Below are 27,338 nucleotides of genomic sequence, written 5' to 3'. Positions count from 1 at the left end.
CAAAATACTTAGAACAGGACAGATGTTGGTTATTCCTTTTCAGAAGCCCAAGAGGCTAAATGTTTGCCCAGACCCCCCACTTATATTAATGAGATTTTATGAGGCGTGGCTGCTAAGGCCATTGTTTTCAGAGTGATTCAATGATTCCTGGGCAATTTTGACCTGGCCTCCTCCCAAGTTCATGAACAATACCTATCTTGGCATTTGCACTATGGAAGGGCAGTGCTCTCCTTTTACCAATGGACACCTACTGAGAAAATGGGCTGCTTCAACAGAAGGATTGTCATGGGGATGGGGGAGGATGCTGGGGAGGGAAGGAAGGGGTATTGGAGCTCTCCAAAGCAAAGCATGAATGGTCTCATTTGGTAGTTGCCTTGAATGGAAAAGAACAGAGAAGAACATTGAAGTTAATTATGTGGTGTGAGAGCTCAGTTGATCTGGTCGCATAGGGATGGGAGTACATGTAAGAACAAACCATATTTTTCTGTGTCTCAATAATTCCTGTTTCTAAAAATATTTAAAAGTTTACTCCCATGATGGTCCAAGTATTATTACCCTCATTTGTATAAATGGAGAAACAAGTTCAAAGAAGAGGGTAACTTTGGTAGTGAGTAGAGGAGATGGTCCTCAGGAATCATGGCCTCTGGCTCCAAGTTTTCATTTCACACCAATATCTTTAAATTTGACATAGAAGCCAAATGTCTGGGTATTGTGCATCACTGTGGCTCATTCTGATCTCCTGCCTTTATTTTATTCAATTTCTTTTAAAATGATTTATGTACTTGTCCTGGTACAGACCTTGGTTTTGATAATGTTCACATAAAACTTTATTTCATTATTCACAAATTTATGATTTCATCTGAGTGGAAACTTACTCTATTCAGACAGATTATAACCTCCCTAATACTTAGTAGGTAGCTTAATGCAATTGCTTTGACCAAAAATTTTTCTTGTCCTTGCCAAAGTTTTGTAGGATGGAAAGGAGCAGATATGATGGATTTCTGTTTCACAAAGGGAAGAACCTGAAGTCTTAGAGAAACTGAGGTAAATTACATGAGTTTGCATAGCTTGGAATTTTTGTGCAGTTGGGAGGGACAGAACCCTAAAGTCCTCCAGAAGGAAGTAGGTCTGCATTATCAAGTGATATGCTATCCACAACTCCCTATTCCAGGATGGATGACTTTTTTGAAATATGACATTTTTGTGTTGGAATTCACATTTTAATTTTTTTTCTGGGATAGATCTTGGGCCAAAGGTAGAATTTCTCTGCTATTTTGTCCGTTACCTAGAAGATATTTGGGGTTCTTTGGTGATGTTATTATCCTGGCAATGTACTCCCACCTCCCTTCCACCTCTGGGAAACCTTTGTTTACTTCAAAATTCTGTTCAAGTGATACCTTCTCTATCATTCCTTTCCTTATCCTCCAAACTGTTAGTGTACTAGGACCCCAACCCCACACAAGTTTACCTTGTGTTTGTTTTTAATATATTTTGTATAATTTATCTAGATAATAGATCTCTCTCCAAAAGAAGGCAAGCTCCTTCATTACAGAAAAGTGTTTCACTTTTGTCTTTGTGAGCACAATGCTCTGGCTTGCCTAGAATTGAGTAGAAGCTCAATAAATGTTTGTTGATTGCTAGAGCACTTTGTCTATACACAGTATCCTGTGTCTAATGGGATGACCCTAGAATCAGGAGACTTGGGTGCCAATCCTGATTTTGCCTGACCTTGGGCAAGTTAACCTTCCCGAGTCTCAGTTTCCTCAATTGTAAAATGATCCCAGTAATCCCTGAGGTTCCTTGTAGCTCAGATCTACAATCCCTTATGTGGTCCGTCCATGCTGTCATCCACACAGACAAAACTCATTGCTGAATATCAGAATTGCTTAAACTAGGGGATGCTTGTTTTTTGTTTTGTTTTGTTTTTTGTTTGGTTGGTTTTTGTTTTTCCTGTAAAGAGCATTGATTGCATCCGAGACCTCTGGTTCCCTATGCTTGTCCCACCTGATCCCCTTAGAACCAAAGGTGTGAATTAGGAGGAGCAGCAACATCTGGCAGCAAGACAGGTTGCGGTGGTAGCGGCTGTTTATTCCATGTAAAATTAGAGCAGCCCAGATGGGGACCGAACCCTCAACCTTGGCCTCATTAGCACCAGCTGCTGTAACCAGCGGAGCTAACCACGGTTTAGACAGCTGTATTTATGAGTATTCGCCTCTGCCATGATCACCTCAGCAAGCCAGTAATTGCAGCAAACATCCCATGGAATCAAGATGTTAAAGTGAACAATAGAAAATCAAAATCTTCTTCTTTTAATAAATAGAACCCAGAACCGTCTTTACCTGGTCTTGGGAACCTCCAGGGGGAGGAGGGAGGGGGAACAAATGAATGCTTTACAAAGTGATTTCAGAAAAATGGGCTGTTAAATGAACAACAAATGCCTTTCCCTTTTACTCGCTTTTAATGCTAATGGCGCTATTTATTCTTGACCTTCAGAAAGAGGAGAGTTTTCAAATGACAACATAAAAAGACTTCTTGTTTGGAAACGCAAGCTCCTTTAGCCCGCATATGATTACTTCTAAGTATAGCATGTGCGCGTATCATTCATCCCAGCTCCCCATTTAGAGCTAATTGGTATATATTTCAGTTGACATATATTGTTCTCTTGCATATACGTCAAATTCCTTAACAATGTCTCTGACAAAAGCAGAGCGTTGGGGATCTATAAATTAGGTTGGCTACCATATAATCAGTGTTATCTATTAGAATGCTATTTGGGACAAATCATGTTCAAAACATATATTGAAATGATTTTCCTGCTATTTTAATATCAGGCCTCTTGCCACAAACCTTTGATTGAAATTTAAACACTTCGCCGTTCGCGTTGGGTGACATATCTGAAGTGGGGTCTGCCTTATTTGAAAAGCGCACGTTGTAAAACAAACTCCGATTCCTCAGCGCATCTTCTTTTAGACAATGGAGAATACATTTGGTAAAGCTCTCCTTAATAAAAGCAGAACGCAGCGACAGATGCCCACCATGTTCCTGTCTAATTGCTCGACGCTACCTTTTTTTTTTTTTTTTTTGAGAATTAAGGTTGACTTTAATGCAGGAAACGCGACTGAAGGCTTTTTGGATCTTCCTTCATTCTAGTACTATTTTAATAGGGTTTTTGTCCCCCTCCTCGTATGAGATCATTCGTTTCCATCCTTTAAGTGTTGGAAATGATTTCTGTTAAACTGGTTTGGAGAACACAAAAGTATTTGGGATGCTTCCAAGTTTCTTTACTACTGCACATATGGCCATCCTTTCCCGGTAAACAGTGTCTTGCCAAATATATCACTGGGAGAAAATAGAGAAAATCTTTGTTGTTTTCATTCTCTTGTTTCTTATCCTTCTGAATCCTTAATTTGGGTACTATACCTAGAGAACTAAGGCTTTGAGGTAGACAGATGCAGGGTACTGGGACTCAGTTAGCCAACAGGTAGATATCTTGGGGTTCCCCAAGTAACACACAGAGCTACACAATTTTGGGGGGACATGAACCCTCTGATATGCATATCTGGGGTATCAGGGGAGTCCAACATGTAGACACGAATAGAACTGAGACCTTGAATTACCCAAGACAAAAGTTTGGGATCCTCGGTATACTCGTAGATCACAGGTACCCAAAATTGACACCCTGAGTTACTCAGCACAAAGACTCAGACCTAGCTCACTTAGCGTTTGATTCAGAAATCTGAGGCTGTACTATGTTGGAGCCAGCTCATGCTGTCCAGATGGAGTCAGTTGTTAAATTTCCAGGGTGAGTAATTTATGCCTCAGAAATAACCTCTACAATTCGGGGATTGATTGGTGTTTGGGACTGTTTAGACTTAAGAAATTAGTGGAAAATATATCAATAGCAGAGATTAAATTTTATGTTTCATTTTTACTTTTGTGGAGAGGCAGTTGTTCAACATTAATGAGCATGCCAGTAACTAGGACCCCAAGTTTCCCAAAATACAGGTAGATACAATGTTCTATAGTAAAAAGAGCTCTAGGTTTGGAATTCAAATCCTAGCTTTGCTTTATACAATCTGGTAGAGCCCAGGAAAGTTAGTTCATATCTCTAGATCTCCATTCCTTATTAGTAGCATGAGGACTGTAATGAGTTACCCTGAAGATCTTTCCTAGCCTAAATCCCATGGCATGATGTACACAAAATTGGGACTCTCCTAAGAGAAAGGAAGAAAGGACTTAGGATCTAAGAGAGGGAACATTTAAAAATCAGACTGCTTTGTTAGTTATGTTGCTTAGCACTGTATACACAATGCTGATTTAATATATGGAAATGACTAAATTTCATTTTATATTAGAAAACAAACTTACTTTCCATCTTCACTTCCTTTGTCACTTATTTGAGCCAAGTTAACAAATGTTTGTTGAGTTGTGTAAAAATGGAGATTTGAACCCCAGACTTCAATCCCCAGAAGTCCTTGGTACTTCCCAGAATTCCCTATAATCTCACATGAGTCTCCACCTGGGCAAGAACACAATTTAGTATTTAAAGGGCTCTTTGCCTCCCAAGAGTTCTCTCTTCTTCCACTTCTAAGCACAAGCATCTCTCTACTGGGCATGCAAGATGTAGTAAGTGAAATGTGAATGGGCTAATCAGCCCTAGGCATGTGCTTTTCTTATTTTGCATTTCTTTATCCTTGATTTCTAGTAATCTTTAATAAACCTCATAAAATATAATATTTCTATTACTATAAACTATTTTAACTTTTACAGTTGGGAAAACATATACTACTTCACTAAAGAGCTCCTGTGTACTTTGAGGGGAAACACAGAACCTTTTAGGTGCTGGTGATTAGCAATTCTGAAGTATTCTTTTTCCAACCTTCTTTTTGTTTTTGTAGAATGGAAATTTCAAATAATTACATGCTCTAAAAGTTGGAAGATACCCTAGGAGCTATTCAGGTAATGCTTCTCTGAACAAGATTCTAAGCTCAGATGTCAATAGAATACTACAATTTTTGGACAGGTTTTACTTTGAGACAGTGAAGCATAAAGGAAAATCTACCAGCTCTAAGGTCAAAAGATCTGGATTCAAATCTCACCTCGTATACTTCTGGCTATCTATGTGTTCTTGGTAACTCAAACTTCATGGTCCTTAGAATCTTGATCTATAAAATGAGAGTATCTGACTAAATGGATCAAGAGGTTCATTCTAGTTCTATGAACCTCCTACTACTTGCCTGCCACAGAGGACATATAGTCTTTGCTCCAAAGTCTCCAGTCAGATGGGTCAACAACCATTTATTAAATATCTACTATCTGCAAGGTGCTATGCTAAGCACTAGGGAAACTAAAAAAACATTAAAAAAAAAAACAACCTCTAAACCACCTGCCTTAGAAGAGCTCATAGTCTATTAGAGAAAACAACCTGCAAACAATTATGAATAAATATACTACCCACACAAGTTGGAGATCATTTTAAAGGAAAGGCATTACCTTTATTTTTTTCAAAGGAACATTTATTTCAAAAATATAGCAAGAACAAACAAAATTCTCCTCCACACCTGGAATGGGGTATAATTCTCCTCTTCATCACTTTAGTCTCTGGGGAGGAGAAAGAGATTAGGTTCACAACGTAGCTCAATGCCTATATAGCAAAGTTTCACCAAATTCCAATTCCAAAATTCCCTTTGGGATCAAGTATTAGGCACCCTGGTTTCTCAGGGATTCAACAACTGGCCTGGAATCCTGCTTCCGTGGTCCCCAGGATTTGATTCTAAGTCTGGGGGTTCCAATCTGAGCCTAGAACTGAAATGGACAACTGAAATAGATCAGAACAAAGTTTCCATTTCATTTCTTAGGGCCAAGGGACCTAAAAGAGAAAAGGGAGGCACTACCTTTAAGGGGGGGTCACTGAAAGGCTTTTTGCATTATTATTATTATTATTATTATTATTATTATTATTATTAGGACCTGAAAGAAGCTAGGGAAACTAAAAGATGGAGGTGAAGAGGAAGATAATTCTAGACACAAGGGAAGGTCCTTTCTGATTGACAATCTCCATTGTGTGTTTCCAGTCTTGTTGCCCTAATTTAGTCTATTTCACATCCTCTGTTACAGGTAAACTGGCTTCTTCTTCATACTCAGTGGTCCATCTTCCATCCCTGTTTCTGCATAAACTACCTCCACACCTGGGACACTTTCTACTTCTCTCTCTTAGAAACTCTAGCTTCCTTCAGGTTGTAGCTCAAGGGCCATATCCTATTCAAAACCTTTCTAGACTCACTTCTATCCCTTATTGTTGCTGGTCCTAGTACCTAGTCCTTACTTGGTATATATTTTCCTTTCAATTATCCATGTTTGCTTCCCACTGGTGGACTGTAAGATCCTTGAGGTCAGAAATTGTTTCATTTTTGCCTTTTCAGACCTCTGTGGCTAATGTAATATGTGGAATATAATAAAAACTTAATAGGATGAGTTGAATAAATGAATGTAGTCTAAAATATTCATGTGAGATGAGGAAACTACAGTATTTGAAAGAGGAGATGGATTGCCCAAATATATATAACAGGTTAATAGCAAAGTTGAGATTTAAATCCAAGTCTTCAGACCCAGAACTCCTACAACTCTACCATGAAATATGCCAAGAGATGGCACTGAGAACTCCATAAACATGCCCTGTCAGTTCCCACAACATTATAGATGCACAGGTAATTTTGTCTTATCAGATAATGGAAATGTTTTTAGTGGCAATAATGGGCCCATTAGTAATGCAGCTTGTGTTAATAATGATGGTTTGCAATGCTGGAAAATCACCTACTTTGCCTTCCTCTCTGACAGCCAACGCTCCAGAAATTATAGGCTACTGAGAAACATAAAAGATGGAGGAGATTAAGAAAAAGAACTGAGACACATAACTGCTTAAACAAAGAAACTGCAGATTTGCAGTGAACTTGGTGATCTTAACCATGAAGTTGGGGAAAAACTAGAGGATATAAAGAACTGATTAAAATACTTGCATTCAGATTTTATTACCTTTGTCACTTCTGCCTCTTGGGGGAAAAAAGAGACCTCTAGCTATATCATATAGCATTAAAGAGAGCCCCAATGACAGCATTGTTCAAATTCTGAAGCACAAAAAAAAATCTTCCCAGTTGAAAAGATGCAAAAACTTGGGTTCACTCATTCCAGAGGCAGGACAGATGACTTTCAATGGGAAACTCAAATCATGTTCCTCCTTTAATTTATTTCAATAGCAAAAAGGAGAGCAGTGTTTTCAAGCTCTGTGAAGTTGTGACCCTCCTGCTTTGTGTGTGTGTGTGTGTGCATGTGTATAAGACCCACTGAGGCAGCATTAGGATAGAACCTGACCATCATATCCAAGCGCTGTTTTTCTGAGGTAATGGTGTCAACTTTGAAGAACACAGAACCACTAAAATGATCAGAAAAAAGTCTTTAATCAGGATAAGAGACAAGTTCTTAATATTTGGCCATCACACAGAGTCAAGTGCTAAAAACCACACAAAGCCAAAGCTCTGGGACTCTGGAAACAGTGTCTCTGGGAGAATGCACCACCAAAGATGATTCTCCAAAGAGTAACAGAACTTGGGGGTCTTATATACCTTTTGGGGGAACAAAGGACAGGAAAATATGAGTGATTAGCTCTGCAATGGATACAAGGAAATGAGGAGCATAGGGCATGACTGACAGGAAGAGGCTGATGCTTTACCCTACCAACAAAAAGAAGTTTCCAGTCAGGGGGTAGACTACCAGGGAGGGGTCTCTGATTAACGGGGATAAACTTGGGTACCTAAGATTTGATTGCCTACTAATGTTATCCAACCTGGGATCATTAAGTACGTTTCAAAGTCTATTGTTCAGTCAGAGGTAAAAGTCATATCAGGCAGGGGCTTCCCTCAAGGTCAGGACAGGGGCTAAACTTGGGGTTCCAAAAATAAAGTTGACACTTCCCCCTTTTAGTCAGAGCAATTCTGCCATTGACCACACGAATGAACAAAGGGGTGCTTGCCCACAAATTTGACCCTCTGCTACATTAGATAGAAAACAAGGGCCATAAGTATGGACAGCAAGGCATTGACAGTCAGCCAGGAAAGCCAGGCACTCTACCTTTGGCAAAATCTTAACAACAACAAAGTTACTCCATTTCCCAAAGTCTTTCATGTCTTTCAAATGTAGTAGGTCTAGATTTGATTTCAGGGTCCTCTTTCTTTAGTAGAAACCTGCTTTGTATAGACAGGTTCCCAGAACAGTTAAATTGCTAGAAGAGAAAACATGAGAAATCTATAACCAAATTCTCCAATAGGAATTGATTGACTCTTCATATATTTGCTCACAATTATATATAGCACCAAATTTTGCTGTTAGCCACAGAATATATTCAGTAATTTTGCTCTGACTGAAATATTATCAGTCCTTAAAATTACTTGACACTAGTGCTTAGAACCCCATAAAAAGTAACCTCATTGGCTAGTTTTAACATCTTATTATTTCAATTAATTCCATTTATGCCACATACAAATATACATGAGCTATATGCTTGATCAGAAATAGTTTGTCTTACCATGCCAAAGTAATTGCACAGTAAAACCAACATTAAGAAATAGATATGAACTAAATTATAGAAATATAAAAGCAAAAATAAAAATCCACATCACAGGTTTATTGGTTTATATTGTATTACAAATTTTATTACAAATTGAGATTTGTAAACCTGAAAATGACCCTACTCACTACTTGTGGCAAATAAATAAAATACTGGCTAATACTAAGTAAATTCTAAACAAATTTCCTATTGTAAAACCCAAAACAATATTAAAAATGCTTACATGACAATTTCAGTTTCAAAACAATTTTATGATTAAAATAATTCTCACTTCCTTTCAATTTAACATTCTCCCCCCGCTTAGGACAATGAGATATTGATCATCTAAAACAACATCCTTTAATTCACTTTAACTGCGTACTTAACTATTATTTTAACAATTATTTCAGGTTCTCTTAACTCTTATGCACTTTCAGGATATGTGTTTTCTTCTTAGATGTAATACTACCTTAAAACATCACATCGTAGTGATTGGATTTCTGTCTGGGAGTAACAAAATTATTGGTCATTCTTTCCTACAAATTACTAAAACTCAGCATTTATCAAATAGACTGCTTGAATGGCTAAAATTTCTACATATCTGCTTCTTTTATTTCCTATCTATTTCAACTTTATCCTATCTAAAACTTTCTACCTTTCATGTCTATAGAAAACTTGCAATAGCAAGAAAAAAGAGGGAAATAACTAAAATAAGTGGAAAATTCTCCCCTAATTTGGAGTATTAATGTCATGTTTAAGTTATCAATGATGACCAGCCACGTATAAAACATGCCAGGTATAAACTGAAGTTTCTTTTTGGGAAATCTAGAGTATTCATTCTCTCAGCCTTCCCTTGATTTGTAACCAAAACTTCAGGTACCAGAAGCCCCTTATAGGACTGCTTGCATCCCTAATTAATTTTCTCTATAGCATCCCTTCTAATACCTTCCCATACCATTTAACCTTAGATGGCAGTTCTCCCCAATCACGAGTAAGGTTAAATATATAACCTATCTCTTGTTTTTAGTAATTATATCCATAAAAATTATTGGGCTGCATCATTCTTTCCTAAATCTTGAGAAAATTACATTCTACAATTCTGCATATATATTGAACATATATTTTATGCAAACTTAAGAAAAGTACTCTGTTTCAACTATTTAAATGAATATATATTATATTAACCTCATAACAAAGTAAAACACTACTGAGTTGAAATCCTCCTGCTCTAGCTAGACATGAGAACAATCTCTTCTAACTTCTCTAGTTCTCATGTTAAAGTAATTGCCAGTCTTAAAAAGGGACCTCACTTAGGGTAAGTACCATTAGAATTCCCCTGGGAAAATAAAGTGACAAACTTTATACCTGGCTCAGAAAAAAAAGTTTAAAGGCAATGAAATTGTGGGGGCAGCTAGGTGGCTCAGTGGATTGAGAGCCATGACCAGACACAGGAGATCCTAGGTTCAAATCTGACCTTAAGACTTTTCCTAGCTGTGTGACCCTGGGCAAGTCTTTTAACCCACATTGCCTAGCTCTTACCACTCTTCTGCCTTAGAACCAATACATAGTTCTAAGAGATACTTAGCCACTTTTGTAGTCTTTGGAGATTTGGTGAAGTCTTTCCCCTTTGTGGCTGCAAGATTCCTTGTAGAGATGTCATTGGTAGTGGATTCTTTCTTCAGATTCTGGGCTGTAAAAATCCTGCCTATGTTTTGGCTCCCTAATAAATGACTGAGATAATTGTTAAGGTTTTAGGGATTTTTAATGCATTCTCACAAGAAATCTAGCAAAATTAAGATGAAGAGATTTTAATAACTTTGACCACACTCCAGGACTGGGGTAGTAAATGCAGGATGTCACTGAAGAATTCCCAGGTGGGAAAATCCTTTCCAGTAGCAGCCTGTACCAATAGCTTCATCTATCAGAGAAAAATACTTGAAGGTAGAGGCTAACTCACATCAATCTTCCATACTTAAAGAGGAAGAGATAAAAGCAATCCACTATAGAAAGGCAATCATCAGGGTTTAATAATCTTTAAAGTCAAAAATTTATCTATGTAATGGTTGCACTTTGGGAATTTATCTTTAAAAAGCTCCAAAAATTAGGCTGCAGTTCATGGCCTTTTCTTCTCAGAAAAGTAGAATCCATAAGGTTTCCCACAAAACACAAAGATTTAGGATAATTAAGGAAAAATGTAAGATTACCTTTAAATCAGAATAGAATACTTAAAATACAATGGCTCCTTTTCACTCTATTTTCAAATGTGGCTCCAAGAAAATAGTGCATTTAAATCAGCTATACCCTAAACATCTCTTTTGATATAAGGCAAAAGATGCTTCAAAGAGGAACTTTGGTTGTTCATTTTAAATGCTCATGGTTTTTAATCATAAAATACAAAGTTATTTCCCAAATGTTTTTTGTCCATTTACAATTAACCAGTCAGGTCTACAGTTTACCATACTCAAATTAACTTAATCATACTTTAGAACACATACACGTTAATCAGAAAAGCCTTGTTCTCTAGACATAATAAATAATAGCTTAACCAAAACCTGAAATTATAGCATTCAAATGAAGAGTTAATTCCTAGAATAAAAATATATCTCATTACTAGCACCATTAAAAATTAACTACTGTCAATATTGTAAAGGTTAAAATTAATGGTTGGACAATGATTATATAAAATTATGTGGTCACTAATATTTATTATATCTCAAGTCAGAAATTTATTTACAAATATTTACAGAATGGAGAGGAAACAATAAACTAGAGAAATGTGAGGGGGATAGAGAAGTTATCTATCATATCAACCTAAATGTTTACTCCAGGTCTGCTTAATCCAGGCAGAGATTAATTAGCTCTCAACCAGGAAGGCTGGTAGTGAGTAACCACATGGCCTACATGGAAGCTAGTCTCTTGGGAAACTAGGAAAGGAGTCAGCCTTTTACTCACCCAAAGAAGTAGTCCAGGAGTCACAGTCTAAATTGAAGCCAAGCTCCAGGGCCACGATCCAAACCAAAGTCTCCAGCGAAGCTCCTTCGAAGACTATCTCCAAAAGACACTCTCTTCAGACTATCTTTTCAAAGACAATCTGATCTGAGGGAGTTAGGGACTTGCTTTTATGGTGACTTATTATCTCTTCCCCTTTTCACAGGGGTCAATCACAGTTTCTAAATTGTCAAGCACTACCCAGGGGGCAGTGTCTGTGGGATTCACACTTCTCATCCTCTGAAAATGTCAACTCTGATCATAGGATTTACAAGTTTGGGATCCATACCTCTCATCCTTTGAAGGTGTAAACTCTTATCAAAGGATTCACAAATTTCTGACTGAATTTAAAGGGTGGAGCTCTCCAAGTAAGTGACTGTGAACTCCCTTAATTAGTGTTAAGTAGGGGTGTTTTGGGTTTATTAACTCAACACAGACAAAGAGAATAAAGAATTCCCTTTCACAAACATCCATGCAGGTTCTTTCTCACTGCTATTTCATTTCTCATCTGAACAATACCTTCCCTACTCCTACTTCCAATAGAGTAAGGGAGAGATACCACTTCATTCATTTATACACACACAAAAGCAAAAACATATCCAGATATGGAAGTTGCAGTCAGGTCCCATTTTGGTAAAAAAATGCTTAGGGTCAGAGTCAGGCAACTTTTGCCATTTATCTCCACACCAATGGTCCAAAAACTCAATGGTCAGTTCACAATCTAAGGACATTTACAGCAGCATTCCCTTTTGAGGGCTGAGTGAGGCATGCATGAAACTATAATTGCCCATTAACCTCTGATTAAAGAGTGGTTCACTTTCCCCAAATATCCGAGTTCATTGCTGAAGAGTTTCCACTTACCCAGCGGACCTGCTAAGTTGAATCCGGACTGGAACTCAATGTGTTCCTGTGGGTGCCATATGTCTGAAGTCTACTAGCAGGTGGCTTAGGCAGCCATAACTTCGAATCTCGCTGGGGCCTCCATTTATGTCAACTTTGAAGAACACAGAACCACTAAAATGATCAGAAAAAACAAGTCTTTAATCAGGATTAGAGACAAATTCTTAATATTTGGCCATCTCACAGAGTCAAGCACTAAAAACCCCATAGAGTCAAAGCTCTGGGACTCTGCAAATTGTGTCTCTGGGAGAATACACCACCAAAGATGATTCTCAAAAGAGTAACAGAACTTGGAGGTCTTATATACCTTTTGGGGAAACAAAGGGCAGGGAAATATGATTGATTAGCTCTACAACGAATACAAGAAAATGAGGAGCCCAGGGCATGACTGACAGGAAGAGGTTGATGTTTTACCCTAGCTACAAAAAGATGCTTTCAGCCAGGGGCTAGACTATCAGGGAGGGGTCCCTAATTAACAGTAATAAACTTGTGAGATCAAAAGGGTACCTAAGATTTGATTGCTTTCTAATCTTATTTAAACTGGAATCATTAAATACCTCAAAGACTATTGTTCAGTAAAGCTTCTCAAGGCGAGAGAAGCTTTAAGGTAGGAAGATAGAGGAAGGATAGAGGTTCTGGATACTCCAAGGGGGGTGAAAGAGCCAAATTAGAGATATGAGGTGGCAGGAATGAGTCAGAAATGCAGGCCTTATTAATTATCAATGAACCACAGCAAAACTCCGATCAGTGGACTACTCAGAAGGCTTGTACCCGTCCAGTGATCCAAATTTAATACCACACTGGTCGGAGAGATGATAGAGAAAAGAAAGTGCCTGGCTGAAGGCCAGGTCCCAGGTGAGAGAGATAGAGAAGGAACGGAATTAAATTGGCCTCTGGCCAAGCTCCAGCAAGGACAGACATCAGTGGGAGCTGAGATCCAAGAGGAAGAGAGAAGGTGGAGCTTGCTGTGGCTGCTTTTAATGTCTTTGATATGCAAATATACACGATACATAGGGATGATTATCATTGGTTAACGACATGGTATAGGTGTGGTTTCTCTTAGCCAGGTGAGCACAAAGTAACCTGTTTTCCCGCCTAACCTGGGGGAAGCTGGGGTCAAGGGTCAGAGGCTTTCCTAGCCAAGTGCAAGACTGAGCATGCTCAAGACTGAGCATGCTCTCTTCTAAGACAATCTGTACATACTGTTTCCCTTGCCCATAGCTAGGGGTGGACTGCTACATTCAGAGTTAAGGTCAGTCAGGTCAGTCAGGGGCTTCCCTCATGGCCAGTTCCTAAAGGACAGGGGTTAAACTTGGGGTTCCAAAAATACAGTTGACACTTCCCCCTTTTGTTCTGGGAGATTCTGCCATTGACCACACAAAAGGACAAAGGGGTGCTTGCCAACAAGTTTGACCCTCTGCTACAACAGATAGAAAACAAGGGGTATAAGTATGGACAATTGGCATCTGGGGGTGTTCCCCATCTGCAGTGAGACACTGACAGTCAGCCAGAAAGGCAGGCACTCTGCCTTTGGTAAAATCTTAACAAAAACAAAGTTACTCCATTTCCCAAAGTCTTTCATGTCTTTTAAATCCAGTGGGTCTAGATGTAGATTTCAGGGTCCTCTTTCTTTAGTGGAAGCTTGGTTTGCACTGACAGGTTCCCAGAACAGATAAATTGCTAGAAGAGAAAACATGAGAAATCTATAACCAAATTCTCCAATAGGAACTGATTGACACTTTGTATATTTGCTCACAATTACATATAGCACTAAATTCTGCTATCAGCCACAACACACGTTCAGTAATTTTGGTCTGATTGAAATGTTATCAGTCCCTAAAATTACTTGACACTGGTGCTTAGAACCCCATAAAAAGTAACCTCATTAGCTAGTTTTAACAACATCTTATTATCTCTATTAATTCTATTTATGCCACGTACAAATATACATCAGCTATATACTTGATCAGAAAATAGTTTGTCTTACATTGCTAAAATAATTGCACAGTAAAATCAAGATTAAGAAATAGATATGAACTAAATTATAGAAATATAAAAGCAAAAATAAAAATCTACATCACAGGTTTATCAAGATTTATAAACCTGAAAATGGCCTTACTCACTATTTATGGAAAATAAATGAAATGCCAGCTAATACAAAGTAAATTCTAATTAAGTATTCTATTATAAAACCCAAAACAATATTAAAAATGCTTATGTGACAATTTCAGTCTCAAAATAATTCTAAATTCAAAATATTTCTCACTTCCTTTAAATTCAACATGCTCACCTGCAAATGTGACTTGGCCCTTCCTAACCATCTAGTAGTGATGGCTGGAGACCTTCTGAATTAGAAATTTTTACACTTTGTTTTAAATAGGTCTTCAAAAACACACAGACTTCTTTTAACAGGCTAAAACTAATTAAGAGCAAAAACAAAGTCCTATCCAGCATAGCCTATATAAGGCAGTGGTCCTATTTATTTCCTAGGTCCAAAATGTCCTTGAAACTGTTTGGGAAAGCTAAGCTAATATAGGAGTGGATTTTTCCCCTTCGAATCCATAGGAGCAATTTCTGTTGAAGCAGGGTTCCTAACCTTTCTCATGAAGAGAAGCTACACGTTTTTTTTTAAACCTTTACCTTCCATCATGGAATCAATACTCAGTGTAGAAGAGTGGTAAAAGTGATGGGAATTAAGTGACTTGTCCAGAATCACACAGCAAAGAAATATCTGAGGCCACATTTGAACCTAGAACTTCCTCTCTCTAGGCCTGGCTCTCAATCCACTGTGTCACCTAGCTGCTGCCCCCCAGAAGCTCTACTCTCGACTTTCAAGGATCTTAGATCCAGGAAAGAGAACAAGAGAGACCATTGATTCCAAGTGCTCGTTTTACAGTTGAATAAAACTGAAAGAAATAGAAGTAGTGGCTTATCCAAAATCAAAGAATGAGTTAGTATCAGACCTAGGACTAGAATCTAGGTTTTATACTTCTTAGCCTAGGGCTTCTTCCACTAAATCTGTTGTCCAGAATCTCAACTGGCCATGCAAAAGGGAAGGAACCTTGAAGAAGAGGTCCATCACTCAGTATACAGAAAAATGACATTTTTATTTCTGCCACAATAAAAGATCAAAGTTAATCTACATAACAGTCACTCATCATAGCAGCCCCATGGAATGCTCATTGCCAATGACTCAGGGCAACATGTACATGGAATCTTGTGGAATAGCCTATGACTGGTGGACAATTGTGATTGTGTCCTGGATACTGAAGTTTAGGTAACTGAATTTCAAGCAGACAGCACTTTGGAATACATGGATATGTTTCATGTTCCAACAGGCTGAAACTGCCTAAGACAAGAGGAAAACAGCATTCCGTGTGTCCTACCCCCCGGCGGAGCCTGTGTAGGGCAGTGGATCTAGGTATTTTCGAAATCCACAGGGTCCATGATATGGTTTTGGAGAGATACGGCATGGAAGGGATGGTGGACTCTCCTCAGTGGGTTTTATATTGGTGTCTTCATCTGTAAAATAAACAAATAATCATTAGTTTGGGGTTCAATTAAATAAATTGTCAGGTACATAGCACTGTGTTTACCACTCTTGTTCGACTAGGAGCCAGCTAAGCAAATAGTACAGAGGCTTAGACTGATTTGTACATAGCAAAAAGAATACTTACTTGGACGGTTTAGATGTACTTTTTGGCAAAACTCTGGAATTATTGGGGCAGTTTTAAGTGGTTGATCTCCAAATATGCTATAGTTAAAATAGAAACAAAATATTAGTTCAAAATATACCCTTGGGGTTTTGGTTCTATAAGGTTATTCACTTAAAAAAATGAATAAAATGGAAATATGTTTTGCATGATAATACATGTATAATCCAGATTGAATTGCTGATCAGCTCTGGGAGGGGGCAGGGAAGAAGGATGGAGACCATTTGGATCATATAACTTTGGAAAATTTATGTGGAAATTTGTTACTAAAAAAAGATGCCCAGAGTACTCCTGTGTCTTACATACAACTAATTGATGCTTTTCTTCCTTTTGGACTCTGCTTTGCCACAAGCCGGGTCCAGCCCCACTCATGGCTTTAGGCGTTCTTGGCAGGTGAGGAATGGTTAGGCAAAAAAACAGAAGACAACAAGGTATGTGTTTCAGCCAGGGGCAGTCTTGCATCTGATGGTTTCTCTGCCATGCCCAAGTCTGGTCTTTATTTTATACCCATTTTTTTGGCACACAGATATATTACTTAACACATGTTCAAATAAATATAATTGGAAAAGTGATAATATTAACTTTTAACAAATCACTTGATTAACATTCTATACTTATATTGTAACTATTTATTTTGACAGAATGAATAAAGGTTTTGCACAAGATAAATGATTTCATCACAGGTGGCTTAATTTCTCATTACCCTATGAGGAGCTTGAGCTTATAAACAATCAAGGAAATTTACTTATTTCTTTTAATAAAAATAAATAATCAAAAATCTTAAAGACAACTCCATAATCACAGTACTGAGACTGAGGGATTAGAGGAATATGGAGAACACAATTCAGACTAATTATCAGGCTGATATTTTTTAGAGTTAGCAGGGAGTTTCTATCAAAGGGAGTTTCTGGTTAGTGAAATCGAGTCACTGAGGCATGGTGAAGCTTGTTGTACCTGCACATTTGGTATGGGCCTTTATGACTGATTTGTGTATTGGCTCTGGAAGAATAAGTTTCTGTGAGTGGAAATATTCTGGGCTTGGGTTGTGGTTACGGCTTTGCTGGGAAATCTGTACCTAAGTAAAAGTTAACCCATGGTAGTCTTTTTGGGCTTAGATTTGAGAGTCTGATCTTTTGGTGATGTTTTGGGGAAAGAGAGTGCAAGTATATTGCTCTTATATAATTTTTTTGAGGCTAGGGAGAGAATAAAAATCATATCAATTCCATTAGTAAGGGATGTTAATGAAAGAAGTCTTGTAGAGAGGGCTGATTGGGCAAGTCCATCCTGCCAAAGAGTCACTCTGTAACCTCTTGGTTACCACGAGAAACTTTGTCAAGGCATCGTGGCTTGATGGCTCACAGCAGTGCTTTCTTGTAGATTTTCTATAAGAACAAATGGAAGTCATTCGAGTCCCTTCCCATCTTCCCCCCAGTTGAGTTAGGGCTAGTCTCACCCAGAAGTGGCAGGGTTATAGATAGACCCTCATCTGCCCCTGAGAATGATCAGTTATGCAGTCAACCTTTTTAGTCCTCAAAAGGCACAATGAAGTCCTACTCACACTCCCTGGGGACAAAGGGACCTACTGACTTCTTGGGGGAAAAAAAGCAAAAAGGACTAAAACCTCTGTAGTGAATGAGTGTATAAACACATTGGGAATATGAACAAATTACTTTGGATTTCAAATTTCTTTCTGTTGCTAAGACACTATAAATTTCTCCAGGTCTTACCTCTGATATCGTTTAAATGGACCTCTCTTGTGTGTTTCTGATATGTTCAAGAAATCTGCATAACTCTTTTTTGCCACCACATTATAACGCTCACCACAGCCAAGTTCTGTAACCCTGGCTCTTGGCAGATAGCCATCCCAGCCAGGAATGGGTGGTTCTGGTAAAGGCTTCCTTCCATGTCTATCTTCTGTAAAGGGATAAAATCACACTCAAAAAACAATTTCCCTAGTTAACTCAAGCACCCTCTTAAGTAACTAAATATCTTAAAGTTTAAGCCTATAATCATAGAGCACCTAAGCTAGACGATCTGAGCTCAAAAGTGTCTTTTCTTTGCAATAAAAATGCTTTAGAAGTCACTCGGAAAAAAAAAATTACACATATTCATCTAGATTCCTATAGAGGGACAGGGAATTTTCCATATGAAAATAAATTAATCATTTGACAAGAAGTATTTATTAAATACTTATTATGTATTAGGCACTGTGCTGGGATTTATGGATAGAAAGAACAATCCATATTCTCAAATACTTTCCCATTTTATCTGGGAGGCAAATTAGGATATACAAAATATATACAAAGAAATATATGTAAATGCCATGATAGAAAAAGCTTTGACTTTAGAGGCAGATACCTGGGTTCAAATCCTGCCCTCTGTCACCTATTACCTATGTGATCTTGGACAAATCACTTAATCTCTATGTCTCAATTTCAGATGAGGTGATGGATGGAGGGGAATTATATAGCCCCTAAATCACATGTCCTTTGAACCTGTAGATTCATGATCCTAGAATAACCAAATACTGATAGCTCTCAGCTCCCATACAGGCAGCTTTCTTAAAGTATATAAGTAGGTTTTTCCTAACACAGAATGGCTAGTCCCCTGATAGACAGTAGTTGGTAAAAGATGAAGAAAGGGGAGGAGAGTGGAAGACATATTTTCAGGTACTGATGTGTGCTTAATTCTATACATCTGTGTAAGAGTGGCATTTCAATCTGGGTCAAGTTACTCCTTGTGTAAGATATTGGGAAATAAAAGAAGAACCATTATCAACATAATAAAAATGATGATACTACTTACTTTAATTTATATATTTGATATGCCAATCAAATTAGAGATTTGACATGGCAATCAAACTATGAAAGAGAAAAAATTAAGAGTAATAATAAACAAATTCATTTAGGGGAAACTAAAGAGCAAGAAATTCTGTAAAGATCCCAAAGAATAATACAAAGCAGCAAGCCAACAGATAGTTAGGCAAAGGATATGGACAATTTTTAAAAGAAAAGAAGGCAAATTATCAAGGACCACAAGAGTAAGTGCCTCAAGTAATCTATAAAAAGAGAAATACACATTTAATAATTCACAAGTTTTACTAAACAAATTGCTAAAGATGGAAAAAGACAGAAATGAGCAAATGTTGTAAGTACTGTGGATACTGTAATGGAAACTGACAATAGGTCCACCATTCTGGTAAACAATTTTGAATTATGAGAAATTTACTAAACTGTTTACACCTCTTCTTTGATCACATTATTAGGCATATACTCCAAAGAGATAAATGACTCCAAATTCCCATAGATGCCAAAATAATCATAAAAGTTTTCTTCATAGAACCAAAAAATTAGAAACAAAGTAGATGTTCATCAATGGGTAAGGTTGAACAAATTATGGTATATAGATGTATTGGAATTGTATTGTGCTATAAAAATGATTAAAAATATAGAAACATTGGAAAACTAGTACTGACTGATTTGAAGCCAAGAAAGAACACAGGGGCTATAATGACGAATTAACACTAAGAAATCAGAATATTAAGTATACACTTTCATCTGGAAGAATCATAAATCTTAATTCAGAATATAATATTAAAACTAGGGGGAAGAATGGGAAGGATATCTTGTTTTTTAAATCCTTACATCTTGGAATTAATACTGTATATTGGTTCCAAGGCAGAAGAGTGGTAAGGTCTAAGCAATGGGGGTCAAGTGACTGCCCAGGGTCACATAGGAAGTGTCTGAGGCCAGATTTAAACCCAGGACCTCCTATCTCTAGACCTGACTCTCAATCCACTGAGCTATCCAGCTGCCCCCTGGGATATCTTGAAGAATGGGAAAGATATCACTAAAACCAAACAGAATGTTTCCCCATTAATATTCAGGGACATCTATCCCACTGTCGGCTCTATGCCCACTTTCATCTTTATAATTTATAAATCATTTTTTACAAAGCAGTTTTTTGAAGAGGCCAGTTCCACTTTGCAAATGGAACACAGAGAAGTATTTTGTCCAAGATACACATAGTTAGTAAATGTCTGATATGGAAATTCTAATTTGGTTTTCCTGACCAACTGTTCTCAGAGTGTGGCCTGGAGATCTTTGAGGGTCTCAGAAAACCTTACTAGAGATCCTTGACGTCAAAACTATTTTTGTAATAATATGAAAATGTTTTACTTTCTAATACAGTAAATATTGAAAACTATAAGCTAAGAAATTAAAATTCATATTTTAAAATGTAAATGTTAAATGCAATATTTAAGAATATAAACAAGAAAAAGTTTGATAACTTGAACTAAATAATGAAATCTCTTCAGCAGCTTGGCTGTAGCTACTATTTTATCTCTTAAAAGTAGTCTACTTTTACTCCATCAAATGAGGTAATTAATGCACATTTTTTTGCAAACCGTAAAGTGATTATAGATGTGAGTGTTAGTATTATTTCTGTCCCTTCAATAGAACCTACTTTCAGATTCCATTACTCTGCTTATGTCTGAGCTCTTAATTGCTGGAGAATGTCACCATTCTATTTCACAAGTTTCCAATTTTCTGAATCCTACCAAAGGGCAGAGGTGAGGTTCTAGGTTAACAATGGCCAGATGATAGCAAAGTAGTGGAATAAATGACCTGGAGGGCAAATGTGTGGGAGGATCCAAAGAATAAGGAGAGTCAGAGGAAAAAAACCATTCTACCCTTCCTCCTCTTCTAATTTATTCTATATTCCAAGTCCTGAAGTAGTTAGATAGTAGTAGATGAGAAGTCACCAAGTCAAGACTTTAAGGTTAAAGAGATACTAGAGGAGACCCAGAGTCTACCTGATGGGACCACCACTACATTTAGCATAAGTGCTTTTGACCCTACACATTTACTGACATGGTTTTTACAAGGAAAAACTACAAGGCAGTTAGAGCTGTCTGAACATGACATAGGCTGCCTTGGGAGGTCATGAGTTCCCCATCACTTCAAGTCTTCAAGTAATGGCTGGATGAGCAATTGCCTGAGATATGATAGTGGGGATCCATGTTTGGGGATAGATCAAACAAGATGGCCTCTGAGTTCCTTCCTCTCCTATTTTATGGCCCATATATTAAAAGCTACCTTGCCTTCTCCTGGAGTCCTCTAATCAGATGGGATCTCCCTCTCAGGGCATCCATCACATCCTCCAGCATTACTGACTTTCCACTCTTATCTCCTTTTACCGACCCAACTAGGTAAGTTTTGTGTTTTACTTCTCTGGCATAATCTGCAGCAACTGAGCTAAATAAACATTGGCTGATTGGAAGGAAAAGACATTGGAATTTAGCAGGGGCCACAAGATCATTATTTATTTGACAGATGTGCTTTGGACCCTTTATAACTCAGGAAAAACGGGAAAATGACTCGTCTAAGATTCCATCACTAGTTAATCATAAAACTGGCCCTACATCCCAGCTCTTCCACCTCCTGGCTCAGCATCCTCTTCTTCCCACTGCCAATGACCCATCTCATTTGGTTTTTGTTTGTTTGATTTCAAAACCTAGCTTTTCACTCTTAATTTCTATTTCCGGAGGGTTCTCTGCCTCCAGGACCAGCTCCTCCATCCACTCTGTCAGCTAGCTTTCAGTGACTCAAGTGTTCTTCATTTACCCCCATAATTCCATTTGCTCAATGTGCAGGCAATTTCTTGCTGCTGTTTGTGTTTCTAGGACTAAGCAGAGTTGAGTGAAAACCTCAGTACCTATCTGACTTGGGTGATGGCGGAGATAATAATCATGTATCATCCTTAAAACCGTTTCCTTGGAACAGACTTGTTGTAGTCTCTCCGTCATGAGGGCTTTGCAGCGCAGTGCATCTTGCTGATCTTTCTGTCTCTGAGTCATATTGTTCAATGTGTGTAGACAGTAAGTGGCATCCTTGTTGAAAGAAGCACCCATTCTGCTGAACCTGAGAGGGAGGTATCCTGCAGAAGCCAACACACGGAATACAGCACTTAACTTAGAAAGGAAGGGACGGAAGGGCACCCAGAACTCGACTTCATTCTCCAGGAAGAGTAAATACAACATCTGGAATTTCTCCCATGGCCAAGAGAACGGGTAGATTTTTTACTCTGGAAACCTAAACGCCAGCCATGGAGTTGTTTTCCCCAGCTACATAGCCCTCCCCAGGATGGAGAAAAATGACCTTGGAGGAGGAACCAGAGGGGGGGGGGGTCCCATTCTGACAAAGCCCACGACAGCGATCATCTCTTAGAGCCTGATGTCAGCCTGAACAGCAAATAGGGGGAGCATTTAATGGGACAAAATGATCATTCAGAGAAATCACTGAAATTATTCATGTTTTTAGAGAGAATGCTTATTTTCTTTGACACTTACAAAATGCAATTTTGGATCTTTCTTTTTGGCCTATTTGGAAATTGCAGTCTTATTAAAACCAGAGACCAAATACACAAAAAAAAGGTATATGGGTTATATGTGAGACCCACCCCCAGGCCAATTTTTCATCATTTCCTTCAAAATAACATATAATCATTAAAATGAGCATGGGTAAAACAGAATTATTTATTGCAGCTTGATGCTGAATTCTAAACACTATAATATTGTTGCAGTAAAACAATATTTTTATAAAAGAGGAGATGCATATAGGAAAGCATTTTAAGCACGCGATTTAAAGCTGACAAGAAATATGCCTTAGTTTAGGAAACTATCTTGCCCTTTTAACCTAAATAGAACTAGATTTTATATGACTCCATACTCCCCCACCCCTAAAGAGACACACACATGCACACACACATACACACTGCACAGTATCTTCAGAATAATGGTAAATTTTGAGATATTCTATCAATATTATATCTACCTTCCTCCCTCCTTTTGCAGGCAAAAATGTCCTCTGTTGACATAGAAGCAGAGGGGTGTACATAAAAGAACATTGGCTTTAGGATGAGGAGACTTCGCTCCTAAATCTTGTCTCTGCCACTTAATAATTCAATGATTTTAGGGAAGTCTCATCCCTCCTCTGATCCTCCATTTTCTCAACTAGAAAATGGAAATTTGCCCAATCTGCTTCTCAAGGCTGTTAGAATGAGGAAAATACTTTGCACATTGTAGATAAGTGGAAATTTTTAGTATGTAAGGGCAGATTGGTGGCACAGTGGATTGAGTACCAGGTCTGGAATTAGAAAGACTCTACTTCCTGAGATCAAATCTGGCTGTGAAACTTACTAAATGTGTGATCCTGAGCAAGTCACTTTATGCCATTTGCCTCAGTTTCCTCATCTGTAAAATGAGCTGGAGAAGGACATGACAAACCACTGCAGTATCTTTGCCAAGAAAACCCCCAAAGGGTGTCATGAAGAGTCAGACATGACTGAACAACAATAAATATTTCATGTAGGGTACTGGAGGAGTATCAAACATTTATTAAGCATATATGTGCATACAAAAACCCTGTGCTGGACTCTGGATACATAGACAAATACAAAGACACACTCTTGCCTTTAGGGAATTTCCAATTGATTTAGCTTCAAAAGCATTTTTAATACTACACAAATGAGATGAAATTGCAAAGCACTTAGCACATGGCACCTGGCACACAGAAAGCCCTATATAACTGTTAGCTATTAGCTATTATTTTTAGGCACCAGATCTTGTTTTGATTTTTCTGTAGGTTCTGCACATAATTAAAATTCCGCTAATAAAAAAGGCATGAAATTGGATAACTGCACTATATCATGTATTACTGATAATATGCTGTTTGCCTTCCCAGAAAGCAATTTTGTGTGAATGTTGGAGCAAGTTATGAATTAAGTTGGATAATTTATTGGAAGGATTTAGTTAAGGCAAAATTTCTATGATGCAGAAAGTTTTGGAGCCAAAGACATCCATAAGGAAAGGAACAGCTCTGCAAGAAACCAGGCTCATGGATCCAAAGAAATCTTTGCTCCTATCTCTATCAGAAAGAAGATACCATTGTCAGTGGGGGTATGATTGGGGTTATAAACCCTAAATGAAAACCCCAGTGCAAATATCAATAATATGGAAATAGGTCTTGACCAAAGACACATGTAAAACCCAGTGGAATTGTGCAGCGGATATGGGACGGGGTTGGGGGGAGGGAAGGGAAAGAACATGATTTTTGTCATCCTGGGAAAATGCTATAAATTAATCAATTAAATACAATTTTAAAAATTAAAATAAAATGAAGAAAAAAAGAAGACACCACTAAGTTTAATCCTTTGGTTCATTCATTCCATATGTGACTATGGGAGGCATCAATGATTCCAGAGTAGGGGTATTCCTCCCATCTCCATACAAGCAGATGCCACTCATCTTTGCTTTGATAAGTCCATGTCTGAGGTCCACCAAGGAACTTAAATAAATGACTGGGCCACACAGAAGTAGAAGCAAGATATGAATTCAAATGTTTCCCACTGTGCATCTCCATGCTGACTTTTTAACTGGCAGCTACTATAAACTAGAAAAATAAACCCCAGTATCTAGAGTGGGAAGGCACCCTAGAGTTCAAATCTACTCAAAGTTCTGCCCAAAGAGGATATGCTCAAATATTTTCTGAACTGCTTATTTAAAGTCCTTTCCATATTACAAAATCACAATTATCAAAGGAGTCCATCACTTACCAGAGTATCCTGGGGTGATTGGAAGCTTTCTCATAAAGACTTCTGGTTTGTCCATGTTTTCTTTATTAACAAAGGAAATGGGAAATGAATATAATTGAAATGAATCAAATCAATGGACCCTTATTCACCACCTGCCTATGGGACCCTGTGCTAACTGTCCTGGGGTCTACAAATCTGGCCTCAAGGCTATTTATGCCCCTAAAAGTCAGGTGATAAGAACCTTTAAGTATAAATTTAACTGGCTGTTGGCTTATCTTAAAAAACAAATTAAATGAAAATCTCATTATAAAAGTAGCTTAATTAAACTCGTCTCCTAGGCATGATTCAAAACATGCATGGGAACCACTTATTAGCATCGCTGAGCTCTACAAGGCAATGGGAAACAGAAAGGTAGATTGTCACTGTGTCCTACCAGCTCCCCACACATCACCTTTGGATATGTTCACTTACCTTGATGTCTTCAAGAAAGTAGGATAGCTGGGATTTTAATCATTTCAGTGTATAGCATGGATCTGTTTTTATTAAATTAGCAGCTCTAGAATACAATAACAATAACAACAATAATAATAACTTGCATTTTATAGTGTCTTATAGCCCCCAAATGTCTCATATATATATTATCTTATTTGAACCTCATACCGCAGCCCTGAGAGTTAGGTAGTACAAATTTTATTATCCCCATTTTACAGATGAAGTCCTTAAACAATAAATTAGACAGTAAAGAAAGCCTCAAGGATGGAGACCTTAATAATGAGCATCTGAATAGGAGACCTAGGTTCTATTTAGTCCTAGCTCTGCCATTGGTTTTCTATGTGACTTCACTTAAATATCCTTTCTCTGCTCCCCTTTCTTCTCTGAACAAGACAACTGCTAAGATCCCTTCTAGCTGAAATATTCTATGATTGTGTAGGGTCCCATGACTGTGTGCCATTTGGATTCTAGAAATAATTGTGAAGGACATAAAATTGAGAGGGGAGAATGCTAGCTCGATAGCAGGTATTCCCCCAATGGGGCAAATTTGCCAAATGCCCAAATGGATTGCTCCCTTAACAATCAGATTAGTCAGGGAGTCTTACCAAATTGAAGTGTGGATGTTAGTGCAGTAAATCAAGATGTTGGGGCTATGGGAAGGCAGGTGGATCAGTGAATAGAAAGCCAAGCCTGAGGATGAGAGATCCTGTGTTCAAATTTGATCTCAGACACCTCCTAGTTTTGTGACCCTGAACAAGTCACTTAACCTCTCTTGCCTAGCCCTTACTGCTCTTCTACTTTAGAGCTGATATAGAATCAGAAGGTAAGGGTTTAAAAAAAGAGAGAAATGGGCTAAAGCATCATAGGGCTATACTCGGATTCATTAGAATTACACATGACCATAATTGGAGTTCAGAAGTAATTTGGTCAAAACCCCGTTGAAGTAGAATTCTCAAGAGAATAGTAGTGGTTTGTGACTGAGCCTCTATATAGCATCCAGCAACTAAGGTCTCTTTGGTGGTAGTCCTATTACACTGTTTTTCACTGGCGTCTATACCTCCTTCTCCAAGGGCGTCTTTCCATCCTCCCTGCTTCCAACCCAAGCCTTGCAAATCATCTATCAGAACGTGAAGGGATCTTAGAGATGAATATTTTCATTTTTCAGATGGGGAGATTCTCTGCAACTGGCCAGTGTGCGAGAATTTGATCCTGACACTGATACTACTTGTGCGATCATATCAATTGGTCGAGGCACTTAACCTCTACGGATCTCCGTTTCCTCATCAGTAAAATGATGGAGGTGGTTCCAGCCGGCCTCTGTGCGTACTTCCTAGCTCTAAGTCTAAGCCCCTGACATGGACGCCAAAAGAGGAACTTGGCCGATGTCCAAGAGCATGCAGCACTCATCCAGTTTCCAAAAGAGAAGAACCATTAGCCTTGAAGTTAAGACCACCTGCATTCGAGACTGAACCCCAACAAGGACTAGCTTTGTGACTTGGGGGGGAAACACCTCACTCTCCAAGTCTTGATTTCCTCACCTGTAAAATGACGATGTATATGTTTTTTTTCCTACTTACAAGACTATTTTGAGGATCAAAAGAGTTAATGGATGTGAGAACACAAAACTTCCCTTGTTATGCATCTTCAATTCCTAGACACTTTCCCCCAATCCCCCACACCTTCCTCCCACCTGGGGCGGAGAAAACTTTCTCTAAGAGGGAAGATTCTTGCAAATCCATAATAGAGAGCGCTCAAGGGTAAGAGGGGGTGGGGATAGGGATAGAGATGGGGAAGAGAGGTAGGTCCTAAGGCAGCTGACCAGAAAGGGGGATTCTCTGGGGCCCCCAGGACGGCGCAGGGGAAAGGGTGCAGGACTAGGAAGAGGGTAGGAGGTTCACCCACCGAGCTTCCCGAGAGAACGGTAAATAGCTGCCACCTAGGAGTAGAGGCGGCGCTGCTTCCCAGGACGGGGCCAGGGTCCTCAGTGTGACCCTACAGAGAAACCCCGCCCATCTCCCTCTCCCCAACATTGTGCGCTCAGCACACCACGA

General features: G+C 38.4%; 1 protein-coding gene across 1 annotated transcript; it reads right to left on the bottom strand.

Moving 5' to 3' along the window:
- Positions 1-14,051: 14,051 nt before the first annotated feature.
- Positions 14,052-27,335, bottom strand: SPMIP5 (sperm microtubule inner protein 5). Its single transcript, XM_007478937.3, has 8 exons — positions 27,190-27,335; positions 25,267-25,351; positions 24,817-24,876; positions 21,919-22,140; positions 17,928-18,114; positions 16,165-16,241; positions 15,874-16,009; positions 14,052-14,167 (listed from the first exon to the last, which is right to left on the bottom strand). The coding sequence occupies exons 3-8, from the start codon at positions 24,869-24,871 to the stop codon at positions 14,119-14,121; spliced, it is 726 nt and encodes a 241-aa protein (XP_007478999.1). The 5' UTR covers positions 24,872-24,876; positions 25,267-25,351; positions 27,190-27,335; the 3' UTR covers positions 14,052-14,118.
- Positions 27,336-27,338: the final 3 nt, after the last annotated feature.

Source organism: Monodelphis domestica, chromosome 1, assembly GCF_027887165.1.
Source record: "Monodelphis domestica isolate mMonDom1 chromosome 1, mMonDom1.pri, whole genome shotgun sequence".
Taxonomy (NCBI): domain Eukaryota; kingdom Metazoa; phylum Chordata; class Mammalia; order Didelphimorphia; family Didelphidae; genus Monodelphis; species Monodelphis domestica.
Note: the sequence above shows the minus strand (reverse complement) of the source record. Positions and strands in the feature narration are given on the sequence as shown.

Coding starts and splice junctions, on each gene's coding strand:
- SPMIP5 (XM_007478937.3), bottom strand. CDS start 24,871: ATGGACAAACCAGAAGTCTTTATGAGAAAGCTTCCAATCACCCCAGGA. Junction 16,010..16,164: donor AGTACATCTAAACCGTCCAA/GTAAGTATTCTT, acceptor TTTATTTTACAG/ATGAAGACACCAATATAAAA. Junction 14,168..15,873: donor TACACAGGCTCCGCCGGGGG/GTAGGACACACG, acceptor TTTCTCTTCTAG/CAATTTATCTGTTCTGGGAA.